Here is a 15,681-nt window from a genome sequence, read left to right on the forward strand (position 1 = left end):
GTTTCCTGTCATTCACCACCAAAGATGATGCCCTCCTGGTTCACTTTGCCAATCACCTTACACCGGCCTCTTTAAATACTCGTATCTCCTCCGCGCTGCCAGCTTTTCTCTCATTTTTTTGCCCATTTTGCTGTTTGCTTGTACGCTCCCTGTTGCTATAGTTTTGTGAATATTGTCTGAGATTTTTTTGTATACTGTATGTGTGATGAATATTTGTTTGAAAGTCCTTTGTTATTGTGCTTGTACAGTGTACGGTTTTACTGTCAGTTTTCACCAGTGTGTGAGGCTGGGAAGGTGTGAGCAGGTAAATGTGTCACGCGACATGCATTGTGCAACACGTAGGATTTTTCTCTTCTGCAATAGACACACTAGGCTTAGGAGTACCAACCTCTGTATGTTTTTGCTTATTTGTTAGATAGCGTAGTCTAGTTGGGGTGTTATTACGCTGAAGATCTTTTTCTTTCTACATTTTTCTTTTGACAGGTAGTTTAGATTATATAACTAGGTAGCTGTGTTTTGTTATGTTTATTTTCTTTATACATGTTATATTTATACACAACATTTCGCCTGCCATCATTCTTGCATATACACCATAGACTGTAAAAAAATATGGATGTAGTGTCCGTGACGTGACCCGTAGATTTCTGAAGAGCATTTTTGAAGTGAAAATGAGGCCGCTGCCATCTTAGCAGCGCGTCACTCCCGGATAACTGAAAATGGGCAAAGAGGCGGGACGTGGTTGGAACTGAGGTGCCTGGTTACTGAAACCACACCTGCCTAGCTCGACGTGATCATGTTATCAGGCTAAGAAGCTATCTATCTATCTTAGATACTATCTAAAATATTAATAAAGATAAGTTATATCATTTGAAAGTTCTAAATGTTTACTGTCAATATACGGTGTCTTTTTTACGATTTAGATGCTCCAGCACCAGTAATTGTAATTTGTGTTGGGTGTGCAAATAACAACATGAAAAATCAAACGGGACTTCATACCTTTATAATGAAATAGAGATTGCAAGATGAATCCAATCCTTTGCACTTGGGTAAAATGTCCATGAGTGTCCATTGAAAAACAAAAATCAGTACTTTTTGTCCACAAAAGCGTTAAATCCATGAAATATTGATATATTATCCATTGTTTGCATCACATTTCTTCTGAATGATCTGTTCTCTATCATCGTTCTTCAAGAAATTATGCAACCTGAGCAGCGTTTCTGTTGTAAAACTGTATATGATCGTATATATCTCACAAACAAATGAGTCCGCGTCCAAAGTATAATTTTTCAAAATGCAGCAGTTAAATATCCAAGCAGTGCTGTCGGAGTTTTATATCCTCCCGCCATTGTCACTGTAGTAAATCTCAGACTCAGGAACAAAACTTTTAGCTAATGCCACGATCCAACAACGTGTGTTCTGTTTATCTTCCGCATGCGTGCACATATACACAGACGCACATCTGCCTCGTGTCTCGACCATTAACGCAGCAAGCCATATTATTTTATAATTGTATATATTATTATTTTATAATTCAGCAGCTGGAATTAGCTGAGGTAACATGATGGCTCACAGACAGCAGCGGCAAACCTGTCACTCAAGTGACCACGCCCTTAATTATGCAGAACTTTTAAGCAGAAGGCTTAATATAATTTAAACGGATGAGTTATAAAAAATTTACCCCCCCTCAAAGTTTTCATGAAGGGCAAAATTAGCTGTATAGACCAAAACCACAATTTGATTCAGGCTGTAAACATGTTTTTTTTCCTGCTGTAAAGTTGGCCATTTTAACATGGGATTCAATGAGATTCTGCTCTCTTTTGGAGCCTGTCCTTAGCAGCCAGTCAATAAATCGCAGTTTAAGTCACTTCCGTATTGGCTTCAAGAGAAACTGGGGGAGGTTACCACTTGATATACACACGCACACCTTTTAAATGTTATTTTCCCAATCTCCCCTAGCCCCAAATTATAATAAAAACTTTGTAACATTACAAGGGATGTAACATTTTTTTTAATGCAAGTACAAACAGCAGTAGTTAGGCAACTAATATAAAGTGGGACCAAATAATAAAAATACAAAAAAATAAAAATGGGAAAAAGTACATTTATGAATTTATTTCTTTCAGTTGCTCCATCAGGGGCCTTTTTTTCTTTCTATCAACTACCAAACCACATACAAGGTTTAAGGGATATCATAGGTAGTGAAGGGCACATTTACACTGATACATTCTCTGTGTTGATTCTGTTGTGTAGCCAACAGAAAACAAGATGTGTGCTGAATGTCATGGTGAAGCATTTCATTATACACAAAACAAAAAGTCTGTATAACTACAATCTAAACTTACCTAAAACTTCAAAGGGGTCATAAAGCAGAAAATCAAAATGTTCATGATAAAGAAAACATCCTGCCAATTTCATATCTCAAAATTAACTGCCCATTTTAAAATGGTTTATAAAAGAGCTTTTGTTTTCCACCCTTCTGAAAGGCCAAGATTTAAAATCGCCCCATTCATAACGTCAACATTTTCCTCTACCTGCCACTTTATGCCGGGTTCATACACGACATCAGCCTGATTTTGGCACAAATCATTTGACATAGGGTTTGTGGTGATTCATAATTGACAATGGGCGTCAGGACACAAGAATTGATCATTTTATCTCGTATAGTGTGCCACAGAGGACAACAACCAACACAGCGTCTGTGATGCTTTACACCGTCCCGACAGAAAGACTAGCAAGTTTAATTTTTTTTTGATATCACACAACTAGTCACATCTGTGACACTGATGTTTTCCCTCTTTTGCACCCCGCTTTTAAATTGCTAATTTGCCTCATGTGAGCGTTTTCAGTTCATTCCTATGGAAGTCAAGCTTCACGCTCCACGCCAGTGGACATGCACCATTATGAATGCCTGTGCGGCTGTGCGCATTTTACTTTCACTTTAGTTTACTTTCGATTTAGTGGCAATTCTGCGGCGGCAATTGCTTGACTGGTGGGTTCACGATTATTCTTAAAGAAAAACACAACTAACCCTTAGCAGATTCCCTATTAGCACTGGGTTTAAATCCAAAATATTGCCAAATAGGCGCTTTTACATTTCGCTTTAAAACCAAATCCACCACTGTCTTGTCAGTCAGCTAGTACCTCTCGTCATGTGATAAATGAAATCTGTCTCCTGCTGCTGATTTGTGCTGTGGCTCTTATTCAGTTCATGCTGCATTAAGCAGAAGCGTTCAGTTTTTAATTGTAGTGTCTGTTTTCTAACTAAACAAAATTATTTTTATTACTATAAAAAATCAAAATGGTGGGCAAGTGTTTAGCCACAACCCTGGTAACATGACTATCACAGCAAGCCTAATGATGGCAAGCAATGATTAGTCGGGAAGCAAAGTGTGGCCTAACATGTTTTTTGTCCATGACACAACAAGAATTTAGAAGTCAAAATCACATAATCTGACACAGTGACTATCGTAACAGACACAAATATTGTGTAGTCTGAACCCGGCATGATGCACGTATGTAAATCACAGAGGTGTGCTCTTAACTCATGACAGATATTGTTGTCGAGTAAGACCATCCAATTTTTTTCTGTCCCTGGATGTAGACAAACTGCACCTAACTGCATACCCGTCAAAAAAAAAAAAAAAAAAAAAAAAAAACTATTAGAAATACATGGCTGAAGTTAAATTTTAATAAGGTGCCTGAATGATTGAATGAGTTTTGGTTTGTTCATCTTAATTATTCTCAACTTGCTGCTAGTTTTTCTAAATATCTTGTATTGAGCATCAAAACACAGGGGTCACACACTATGGGGGAGGATGTGGATGTGGTGCGATGAAGTTCACCAATCACAGCATAAGGAAATTCAATTTTAACAGAGAAATTTAAGAATTTAAGTGAGATGCTTACAGCGCTGGTGAAGGTAATGTTCGAGGTCACCTCAGGGCCACCAGGGCCCTGCTCAGATTTGATGGTGGGGTTGAGAACAGCTTTTTTCTCCTTCAGGTTCAGCACGAGACCCAACTCTGGCAACGGCAGACAGGAGGGTCGGGTCAGCCCAAACAGAGTGTAGTACAGATTTACGGCATCACATCGCAAACGCCAATCATGACAGGTACCTGCGACACATACAAAGACATGGAGATTTGCAAACAAAAACTTTCAGACTGTTGATTTAGTGAAAACTAGCTCACACCTATCGTAATAATGCAAGCATGATGTGTACATAATTCAGTAGTCTGGAATAAATTATTCTGTATATTATATCTGTGTGTTGTGACATCTTTTAGGTTTTTGTTCCTAAAATATTCGTGTGTGTAGGTCTACTTCTTTACACCCCTGATTAAGTACCTAAGTAACTACTTAAGTATCTTGCTTCCAAGTTTAGAAAAAAATTTGGCATAGAACTGTAATGTGATCAACAAACCTGGAACTACTACATAACCTGCAGTCATAGAAAATTAATCAACACCTTAGAATATCTGTCAACCAATCAAAATCATGAATTCAGCAATGCCATGGAATAACAAATTTACATATTCACAAAGTGTGAGGAAATTCAGTCCCTAATCAGAAATCCCTCTCTCTGTGGCAATGCACCACTTTAGAGAAGCATGATCTACAGAGAGAAATGTTTGTGGCGATTATTTCCAATATGCAGAGTTCACAATTGGATTTAAAGCAAATTACGCACTAAACTTTATGCAACACCAAGGCCTGTCTATACAAAGTGAACATTCAGTTAATTTTATTTATTTTATTTTATTCTAGCACAATTTTCATGTGCTGTTTTTGAAATTAAAGACAAAAACAAAAAAACAACAACAACAAAAACAACAAAAACAAACAAACAAACAAGAGAAAGAGATCAAGCCATGCATTTTGGATAAAATAAGGATCAAAATTCTTGGATAAGTCATGTGTAACAAAATGACAGGATTTATGTAACTGCAAAATTCACTGGAGAAACCAGGGTATGAACTGAGAAAGAAGATCATGGGGTTAAATATTAAAGTTCTACAAACTCTTCAAACTAAATTTATGAGAACTGACTTTCATCACAGCTGGCAATGGCTCAGCACTTGTACTGCCAAGAGTGGCTACAAACCCTGAATGAACAGAAGTGTGTTTTAACACAATGAGAGCAGAACAAGGCCTCCCTGTCAGAAAACAAACAAAGAAACTGCTCACTACAGCAGCAGCAGCTCTTTAAGAGCCTTTGATTTAAGAACCACTGCCAATGGTTGTAAAAAACAGATTTATGTCAGTTCCTAAGAAGAGCCCCCAATAATCAAAAGCAGATTATAAAGCACTGTGGGTTCAATAGTATTAAATAGCTGCTTTCAAAACTTACTTTTGTGTATCAGGGCAGGCCAATACTGCCTTACCAGTAGAGAACCAGAATTTAAATGTATCATCTGTACATAAAGATGCCCTAACATTCTGAGGATAAATACATGTAAAAAACTTTTTAAAACAAACCACCTTGAGGGTTGCATAACAGATCAGTATGTTCAATGCATATTGGCAGAGGGGTTCGCTAAATGTCAGGACATATATATTTATTTCATACTAAGTATACTTCAAATCCATTAACATATTTATTGACATTACTTAAGACTTACTGATATAAAATTAAACTTTATTTGGAGTATTTCTTAATTTCACAATGCACATTTCTTAATATTATGCCTAAAAAGTGTTTTAATATCACTATTTAATCAGGATTGTATGATCTTTGTATAATATCAGTCTTTAAATGAAAGATATTTAAAGTGTACCTAAAGTATGCTTTCAATACTTCCACTTTAGCACAATCAAATATACTTAAGCAGGGCTCCAGACTAACATTTGAGAGCAGTGGCACTGGTAAGACTAAGTTCTGCAGAAGGTGGCTCCAGAGTCTGTTTTTTATTATTATTATTTTTTTAATCATAAATAATGTAATCATATTTCTATTGTTTTGCATTAATAAGTGCAGTTACTAATAATATTACATGTTTATTTATTGAAAATTTGACAGTAAAGCACTGAGCTTGAATTGAGATGCAGATAAAGTTAACTTATCAACAGTAACGTGCAAAAACAATTTTTATAGGAAAAAAATGTAAATATTCTACTCTTAAATGTACCATACTGAACTGACCGACAGCGTCAGTGATTACAAAAGAATATAATCACTCTTTACTTGCTTTCTGTATAATTCATTCACAATTCAAAGTTTTGTTTTTCATGAGACTTTGACTTTTCCTACCTTTCCATATATTAGGGGCAGTGGTTCCCAAACTTTTTAGAGTGAAGTAACCCCTGAGGGGTTTTACCATCCTTCTGCGTACCCCCTCTCTTCCACTTAAACTGCAGTTATACCTTTTCCATTAAGGGACAATATTTGCCCCATGAATTGATTTTCCAGTGCATTTTTTTTTCTTTTATGAAAAACTTAAATCATGTTTTAAATAAAAATGTTCAATAGAGAAATATTCAATAATGGTAAAAACTAAGTGATACTTTTAAATATTAAACTAAAACCGCCAGTAGGTGGCGGTAAGTCACTGTCTTAATGAGCGAGTCATTGAGTAATTTATTCATTCATTCAGTAACGAAGCAACTAGCTGTATTTATGAATGAATCATTGAATGATTGACTTGAAACACCGATGTGTGCTGTAGTTCTGCTGTGGCTTTCGTTGGAACTATTATTTTGTTGTAAAATAAATACTGACAGTACTGTGTATAAAATGTATGTTTTTTTTGTTTTTTTTATACCTGTTGTATAGTAATCAATGTGATTGCAGTCATGTGGATATTTGGCAACAATTGCATTCTTGCTCGTTATTAACATTAAATACAAGAACTCACACATGGTGTTTTTGTACCAAAGAAAGTTTGAGTCTTAAATCGATCTCAATCCACTATCTGTGTCTATATTTGTTCTTCATGTGAGTAAGTGTTAAATCCCCATTTTTACAAAGGTGCACTGTTGAGAACGGCAGTATGTAGCGTGATTTGCTAAGGCATTAAGGCAGCTAAACTCTCCAGGCAATCTGTCATATGCACGCTGCTTGTGTGGATGCAGTCAGTTTTGAACACGAAAGATGAGGTAATTTGATTAGATGTCATGTACGTATTTATGGCATTTTGCCAGTTAGAAATACATGCTCGGTTTTTATGATATTTTAAAGGTAGAGTAGTATTAAATGAATGGCAAGACTCAGCATTTTGTTCACATACCCCCTTCTGTCACTTCACTTACCCCTAGTTTGGGAACCACTGTATTAGGGAGTGAATAGGTACTCCTCTGCCGCCATCTAGTGGTAATTTCATGTCTTTTTTTTTTTTCTTTTTTTTTTTTTTTTTTTTTTAAAGTGTTTGTTTGCCTAGAAGTGTTAGTTTTCCTTTATCTTTAAACTTTTAGTTTTACAAATCATGACATTAAAAATAACATTAAAATTGGATAATATTTAGCGCTTTGAAGTGCTGGAAAAAGTGTGAAGCACTTTAAAAAGTCCTTGAAAAGTCCTTGAATTTCACTCTCAAAAGTTTGCATGAACCCTGAAATGAATAATGTAAAAGCATTCAATTATTTCTGCCACAATACCATGGTTTCAGTAGGCGTTACTACATTAAATCCATGGTGATTTGTGGACTGGAGAGCCTTAACTTGTTCGTTCATGGCACAGTGTTTCTCCTGGTTTTCACACCTATTTGATCTGCTATCTGTGGTTTATAGCATAGAATTCTGCACTGAATTTGAATGCTTCCCACTAGATCTCACAGCGATGTTATTAATTATGCAGCGAATTCAAACGCTTTCTCACTGGATCTCCCAGCGGTGTGTAGTAAGCAGTGTCACGTGATCGAGATCGGCATGCGAGTAAACCTGTTCTGAGATCATGATTGCTCCATGCTGATAATTGGTCTGCGGTGCATAGCTCAAACGAGTAGCGCCATTTTGTTTCACTTTCTTTTCATTTGTGGTTTGATGTTTCTCTTTTGAAACAGAAATGGCAGCTCTTATCATTTGTGCACGTGATGGTCGCATCAGTGTGACCTCTAACAAAACTTAGTCGCACTGGCAGAAAAAAAAAGCCATTTGGCCGCAGTCTGGAGCCCTGTGAAGTATATCTTTAGTTGGACCTCAGCACTACTTCTGCACAATTAAAGTACATCAAGTACAAAATTAGTTTTTCCAGTTTAGCAGACTTTAAGTATACCCGTTTAGTACATCAAAAGTACAATTGCAGGGTATTTTTAATTAGCATATAAATATGTAAATGTGTATATTTGTAGTGTACTTGGCACAAAATTAAATGAATTTCAAATACATTTTAGTTTATTCTTTTTTCACTAGGGAATATGGAGACCATTTAGGTTTTTGGCCCAGTCAACAATGGTAAATAGATGGAATAAATCCAGGGACCAGAAAAGTTTAATCAATAGGTAGAAGAGGCAATGTGTATTTTTTGATGCTTTTGCGTTCTCTTACAAACGTTTTGTGGATTTTAGGAACAAAAAAATAAATAAATAGATAAAACTTTAAAACTGGTAAAAAAAAAAAAAATACAACATTTGTATCACGTAATATATATATATATATATATATATACACATATATATATATATATATACACACATTTATACCTTTATTTTCATCTTGATTAGTTTAACCGTTAAAATAATAAAGTGGACATTAGGCTACCTATTAAGCCTTTCAGTACAGTAAAGTAAAAAAGAGATTTTGATGCCATAAAATAATCCCTCAAACAGCTATTAATATCAAACAAAATAATATACTTAATTTTAAGTGTTTTTTAATCATTGTATATAAACTACATTAGCACAATCATCAGAGATGAACCAGTCGAAAGTAGTTTCAATTGCATCCCTTACTGAAAGCATATTTGTTTGTTTTTGTTGTGGGTCACATGAGGGGCTACGGAAACTCTACTGGAACATGGGGATGGGAACAAAAATTTATTTTAATGCTTTTGGGTTCTCTTGCAAATGTTGTGCATTCCCCTGAGAAACCATGAACCTTCAGTGCCTCCATAGGAGTCTGATTGTTTAAGGGGAATTAAAAATGTAAGGGGATGTTTGTTTATGTTGTTTTCTTTCCCATCAAATAAAACACTTAAGGTGACCCCACACTGACTCTTCTACCTTTTGTTCTTTACATAGCTAGCAGCCTACATTGTGAAATACCATTTGGAGCACTGGTAATCCAGATTTGGTTATCTGAAAAAGTGTGCATCTGGATCAGGTTTTCGCTTTAAAAAACTGGCACAAAAGTAAGATGAATTACCTGATCCTGGATAGTAAAACATGGGATTTCCAAGATAATTCTAGATAATTCTGATACAGATTAAACTAGGCTCAGATGTTAAATCTTATGAGATGAAAAATTCAATGTGTGTATTCTACCTGAGTTCATCAGCTTCCATAGTTGGTCCACTAAAGCTTCGTTACACAACGAAGAATCCGCTGCTTTGGTGAAAGGTGGATTCTTGGCAAGCATGCTGAGAATTTCATGCCTAAAGAGGGCAGAAAATGATACAAATCGAAAATAAATATATCAAAATATACAGCGGTTAATAAACAATTAAAATTAATGGTCCCACTTTATATTAAGTGGCCTTAACTACTATGTACTTACATTTAAATTAATCATTTGATACAATGCACTTATTGTGTACATGTTTTTACATTGTACTTATGTTTTAAAAACATGCATGTAATTACATCTGTAATTAATTTCTGTAATTACATTTATAATTACACTGTTGACCCATTCCTTACACCTTACCCCTACCCATACCACCAAAGCTTTCCCTAACCTTACCCGTATCCCACCTCAATAGCAGCAAAAGTGTTTTGCAATTCAATATGAACCAAATAATTACTTATTTTTTGATGTAAGTACATAGTAGTTAAGGCCACTTAATATAAAGTGGGACCAAATTAATATCTACCATAAATTGTTATATCTGTTCCAATCTCTCCCTTGCTATTTACCCAAGTTCCTCTTTAAAGATCTTTTAAAGAGTTTTCTTTTCTAAATTAATTTGGAACAATAAAATTACTTGTATTAAACTTTCTAAATAAATGAACCAATTTTACCAAATTGACCAATTTTTTGATCAACTCTTTGTGGTTTTTTATGGAATCTACGGAAGCCCTGAACCGCATGGTGAAAAAAAAAAAAAAAAAAAAAAAAACTTGGTAGGGAGGGGGAAAAAAAACGAAAACTTATCTCGTTATTTCAACATATTAAGTCATTAGTTCAACATAAGTCATTATTACGACATAATATCTCGTTATTTCAAGATATTAAGTCGTTATTACGACATCTCATTATTACGACATAATATCTCGTTATTTCGAGATATTAAGTCGTAATTTCAACATAATATCTCGTTATTTCAACATAACTCATTATTGTGTATCAAGTTTAATAAAAGACACGCTATTCAACGTCTTTAGTGGCGCAATTCAAGCTTTTACTGCAATCGCTGCGGTTTCGAATCCGCCTTTTGCCAAGTTCGCTCTTCTCTGTTTTCCCATCACATATCAGAAAAGCATTTATTTTCAATACAAATGAAAATAATGTTCTAAAAGTGGAAATAACCTGCCTAATGAGTGTTTAATAACATTAAAAGTATTTATTGGGTCGGGTTAGCAGCATGTTCTCTTTCGATATTAGCCACTAGAGGGCAGAATAAGACAGGGAATCAATTAAAGAACGCAATAGTTATGTTGACCTACTGTTACAAGTTGGTGCTCCAAAATCCCAGAGGTTTATCATGGGCATTTGCATTCATTCCAGGCTAACCTTTATTGAAGTTAAATTTGTTTAGTCCATAGCCCATAGTAAATAAAATAATTTACAGTGCAAAAAGCTGTAGATCAGGGGTGTCAAACTTACGGCCTGGTGTCCAATCTGATTTGAACTATAATAAAAAAATAGAGATGCACTAGTCCAGGGGTCTTGTAATAATTTCCCAAAATTTCATTTGTGTATTTACAAAGTCTGTAAACAGGACGTTAACACAGATACATGCTAAATACGGACACAAAGAGGAGAACAGACGCGCCAGCAGAGAAAATACTGTAACATGCACAAGCTCACTGTTCACGAAAAATAGGAAGAATAATATAAATATTAAAGTGGGGTTGATATGAATGTATCTCTGAAGGGAACTGTCTTCAGGAAAGTTTTGATGGCTTTTCCTCTTATCTCCGTATAAAGTAGTAGTAAAAAGCGCTGTTTTGTGTATAGCGGTAACCATGGAAACGCTATATCACTGCTGTTCCATTTTCATTCAGTCCGTCTGCTGATTTTGTTTTGTTATGTAGCATAATTTCACAAAGCTAAAGTCAAACCAGGCTGTTTTTGCTGTTAATCTTGAAATTATTCAATAATTTAAATTAAAAGCTGCTCATGCTCATGTGCGTAACATCTTTGTTGGGATTATGATAAAAATGTAGTGTTTGCCTCTAATATCAAAGAGCTACACATATTTTTTGTTTAAGGCCAGTTTGGCCTGTGAAAAAATAAACAAATAAATTTGCTTTTAAAAAAAAATCTGCAACCAGTATCAGAATCGGACGATTTGCTTCTAATAAAAATTGGAATTGGCCATGAAAAATCAAAATAGGTGCTAATAAAAAATATTAAATAAAGCATTATTTAAAAAATCTAATAGTCTTTTCGCTGTAAAAACAAATACAGTTTTCTTGCAAATTAATTTGTTGTTTATATGGTTAATATTAATGCAACTATCAGCGTACTAAGTTTATTATAAGAAAAAGGTAAATTGGCCTGCATATGGTTAATTTTTTTTTCCAATCAGGCCCTCAAACTAAAATGAGTTTGACACCCCTACTGTAGATGCTATTTACACTAAGTGACAATAGCAGCATTTTCACGATATGCTATTTACACTAGGTGAAAATAGCGATAGATTCTATTTACACCATGTAAAAGTATCAGTTCTTTGCAATAAGAGTAAATAGTAATTAGATGCTATCTATACTTTATATTGGCAGATACTATTTGCACCTCAGTATTTTTGTACATTAACAGGATGCAATAATATTAGAGTGTAAATGACTATATTTATTAAAATTATTAAATGGATGCTGCCTTATTGGGAGAATAAAAACCCTCCATACATCTTCCCTTAACCCTACCCAATAAACACTTTTAATATTATTAAACACTTGTTCACATTTTATTTCCACTTTTTGAACATTATTTTCATTTTATTGAAAATGTATGTGATGAGAAAATAGGAGTGAGCTCTATTATTGGGCGAGCTCTGCAAAATGCGGATTCGAACCCACAGCGATCGCGGTAAAAGCCAAAATTGCAAACCCTACGCGCTACTGTTGCGCCACTGAAGACACTGAAATACATCTGTCCCTTTTCATATTTGAGTGACCCAACCAGACATTGGAGCTAGTGTAAAGACTGTTTGTCAACAAGGGACGCTATTTGCACTTATTGTAAATAAACACTCCGTTATAGGCTTGTGAAAAGTTAACAGATAAACTATGAAGCTGGCTGAAAGAGCAATACTGGCAATTAGCACAAAACTCTATGGCTATGTAATTGCTAAATAAATTAATTAGGCCACGTATTAGAAGTATGGATTAGTAGAAAAGTATGAATTAGTAGAATATCCAGTGTTATGAAGCTACATAGAATAAACGCCTATAGGGTATTCATGAGAATTTATGGGCTGCACAAATTTAACCTCAATAAAGGTTAGCCTGGAATGAATGCAAATGCCCATGATAAACCTCTGGGATTTTGGAGCACCAACTTGTAACAGTAGGTCAACATAACTATTGCGTTCTTTAATTGATTCCCTGTCTTATTCTGCCCTCTAGTGGCTAATATCGAAAGAGAACATGCTGCTAACCCGACCAAAAAAATACTTTTAATGTTATTAAACACTCGTTAGGCAGGTTATTTCCACTTTTAGAACATTATTTTCATTTGTATTGAAAGTAAATGCCTTTCTGATATGTGATGGGAAAACAGAGAAGAGCAAACTCTGCAAAAGGCGGATTCGAAACCGCAGCGATTGCAGTAAAAGCTTGAATTGCGAGCCAACACATTACTGTTGCGCCACTGAAGACTTTGAATAGCGCGCGTCTTTTATTAAACTTGATACACAATAACGAGTTATGTTGAAATAACAAGATGTTATGTCGAAATAATGACTTAATATCTCAAAATAACGAGATATGTCGTAATAACGACTTAATATCTCGAAATAACGACTTATGTCGAAATAACGACTTAATATCTTGAGATAACGAGATATGTTGTAATAACGACTTAATATCTCGAAATAACGACTTATGTCGAAATAACGACTTAATATCTTGAAATAACGAGATAAGTTTTCGTTTTTTTTCCCCTCCTGTAGTAATCAGTGGTCTGTACTCTGTTATCAATAAAAGTTTCTAAATTTTACCAATTATAATAAATTTTGAGAAGCCCAAATGTATTTCAGATAATCTCAAACACTTTCTTGGCTTGGAGAGATGTCATCTTAGATTAGGCCTGTCACTATAACTACTTTTTGTTGGGCGATATATTGTCCCAGAAATAAATGCGATAAATGATATTAGTCACTTTAAGACCACTTTATGCCACTGAATATATAATCATAATATAACAGCATAATAATTCAAGTAGGTCTAGACACTTTCAAATGACAATAACTTTTCAAAAAAATTAAATATCCTAAAATTAAAAAAAAAAATCTTAAAAAAAATAAATAAGCCTTTGCTAACAAAAAGTGCAAAGTAACAAGTAGAAAAAACACTTGCAAATGCACAAAAGGCACGTCTTATCAAGATTTTCCATCTACAGATGACCTTCTTTTCTCAGTAAAGTAATGGTGCACACTATTGCTGAAAAACACAAACCCTACTTAGCAGTCAGATGTCCATATGAACAAAACCACAGATGCCTAAACAGGCCATATTTGCTGCTAAATAATTTTTTCTAGAAGCATGTTTTTTAAAAGTTGAACTTCTAACTTAAGCAGTGCGTTATTACTCTTCCGCGTCGTGCACGAGATGATGCAAAAGACGCAAGCACAACGGTGAAACACATCTGTCTAGTGTGCGTTTACATAGGAAAAACAACGGAAAAACAGCGCAGTGGAATGCAAAAACGTGTTCTCTGTGAAACTGAACTAGACACTCGTGACTGCTGCGTCCCGTGTGAAACCGCTTGATGCTAGCTGTGAGCGTGCATTATTTTGTGCTGTCACATTTATATTTGCACCGGGAACAGTGGATTGTGGCTTTGAAACCAAGTGCATCTGGACTTATTCTTCCAAACTGTCTGTAGTTGTTAGGAAAACACTCGAATGACAGCTTCTTTTCACCTGTCGATGTCCGCTCTGTGTATGAAGGAGCTTCCTGAGCCCCCGCTTTCATTTCCGACGTGGAGAGCGGATAAGATGACAAAGGCAGCACGACTGGCAAAATGTTGGTGACATTGTAAACATGTTTTATTGTAAACATAATGGGCAATATATTGTGTCACCAGAAATTACTGAGGTCAGGTCTATATATTGTGCAGTAAGTTGATATATTGATAATCGTGACAGGCCTATTTTAGAACACTGTTTTTTAAGCCCGGGACTCAACAAGCTGATGGTCAGCAAGTCAGGCATTCTGAACATTGATATTTTATGTGCAACAATAGCTCGCTCAGTGTTTATTAAGGCCTTACAACTGATGTTAAATCTTATAAATATCAGTAGTTTTAAAGCTGTTGAGATAATTGAAAAACATTTGTCCAGCAATTTGAATGCCAGGGTGGCACAACTGCAAACATGGCACTTTTATTATGAATTGACAAGGTAATAACAGTAAACATGATAATGCATTACCCATATACAAAAAAAATATACACAGTAAAAGACACAGTGTTTGAAATCATTACTGACCTTATGTAATGAACTGGGTCATTTTGTACCAGATCCAGAAGCCACTGAAGTTCACTGGAACTCCTATCAACTGCCAATATACAGAACATTAAATAGACGTTTTACAAGATGTTAACTTATAAAGCTCTCCTTCACCGGCCACAAAATTAGGCCACCTAGGAATAGTAAGCTTTTGTTCACTTCATGTTTTAGAGAATAGAAAGAGGAATACTGGTCTTGAAGAGACTGCTCGCACTTCAAAATATGGTCTGAGAAGGGCCTCACAGCCTACTGTAGTATTATGAATAAAGGATGGTTGTTAGATTTTTAATCTCTTAAAGAAAAATTTGGTTTAAATTCAAAGGATTTATAGACACCTTCTCTTTCGAAACATTTTTATCAGAAAATTAAAAAACAGTCTGATGAAGATCCAAACAATATTGCAATCATGAAATTACAAACAAACAATAATGCAATCACCTTGGCCTACAATGTTCAACTAATGGAGACTATTTCAAAGTTGTATAAACCTAGTCTGTTTTAAATGGTCACTCTTCCCTATATATTAACGAAAAGAGAAAGGAAAAAGGAAGCAGTACTACAATAACTACTGAAGAATGGGAAAACATATGTATAATTACAGTAGTCAACTTCCCAATTCTCATACTGGAAGGAATTTTGCTGGATGAATACTATGCACTTTTCCCTTACTGTAAAAAAGAAATGTTCTT

General features: G+C 35.0%; 1 protein-coding gene across 5 annotated transcripts in view; it reads right to left on the reverse strand.

Moving 5' to 3' along the window:
- The window catches only part of taf2 (TAF2 RNA polymerase II, TATA box binding protein (TBP)-associated factor), a 72,689-nt gene that overhangs the window by 4,603 nt on the left and 52,405 nt on the right, over positions 1–15,681 (reverse strand). For 3 of the 5 annotated variants that reach the window (XM_051865308.1, XM_051865307.1, XM_051865306.1), the window contains exons 21-23: positions 14,972–15,041; positions 9,417–9,526; positions 3,907–4,115 (exon numbers count right to left, since the gene is read on the reverse strand). In XM_051865308.1, coding sequence (XP_051721268.1) covers positions 3,907–4,115; positions 9,417–9,526; positions 14,972–15,041 — 389 coding nt within the window. Of the gene's footprint in view, positions 1–1,718; positions 3,617–3,906; positions 4,116–9,416; positions 9,527–14,971; positions 15,042–15,681 lie in introns of those variants that run through there. The other 2 variants (XM_051865310.1, XM_051865309.1) reach the window with 2 other exon arrangements.

Source organism: Ctenopharyngodon idella, chromosome 16, assembly GCF_019924925.1.
Source record: "Ctenopharyngodon idella isolate HZGC_01 chromosome 16, HZGC01, whole genome shotgun sequence".
In the NCBI taxonomy this organism is placed as follows: Eukaryota; Metazoa; Chordata; class Actinopteri; order Cypriniformes; family Xenocyprididae; genus Ctenopharyngodon; species Ctenopharyngodon idella.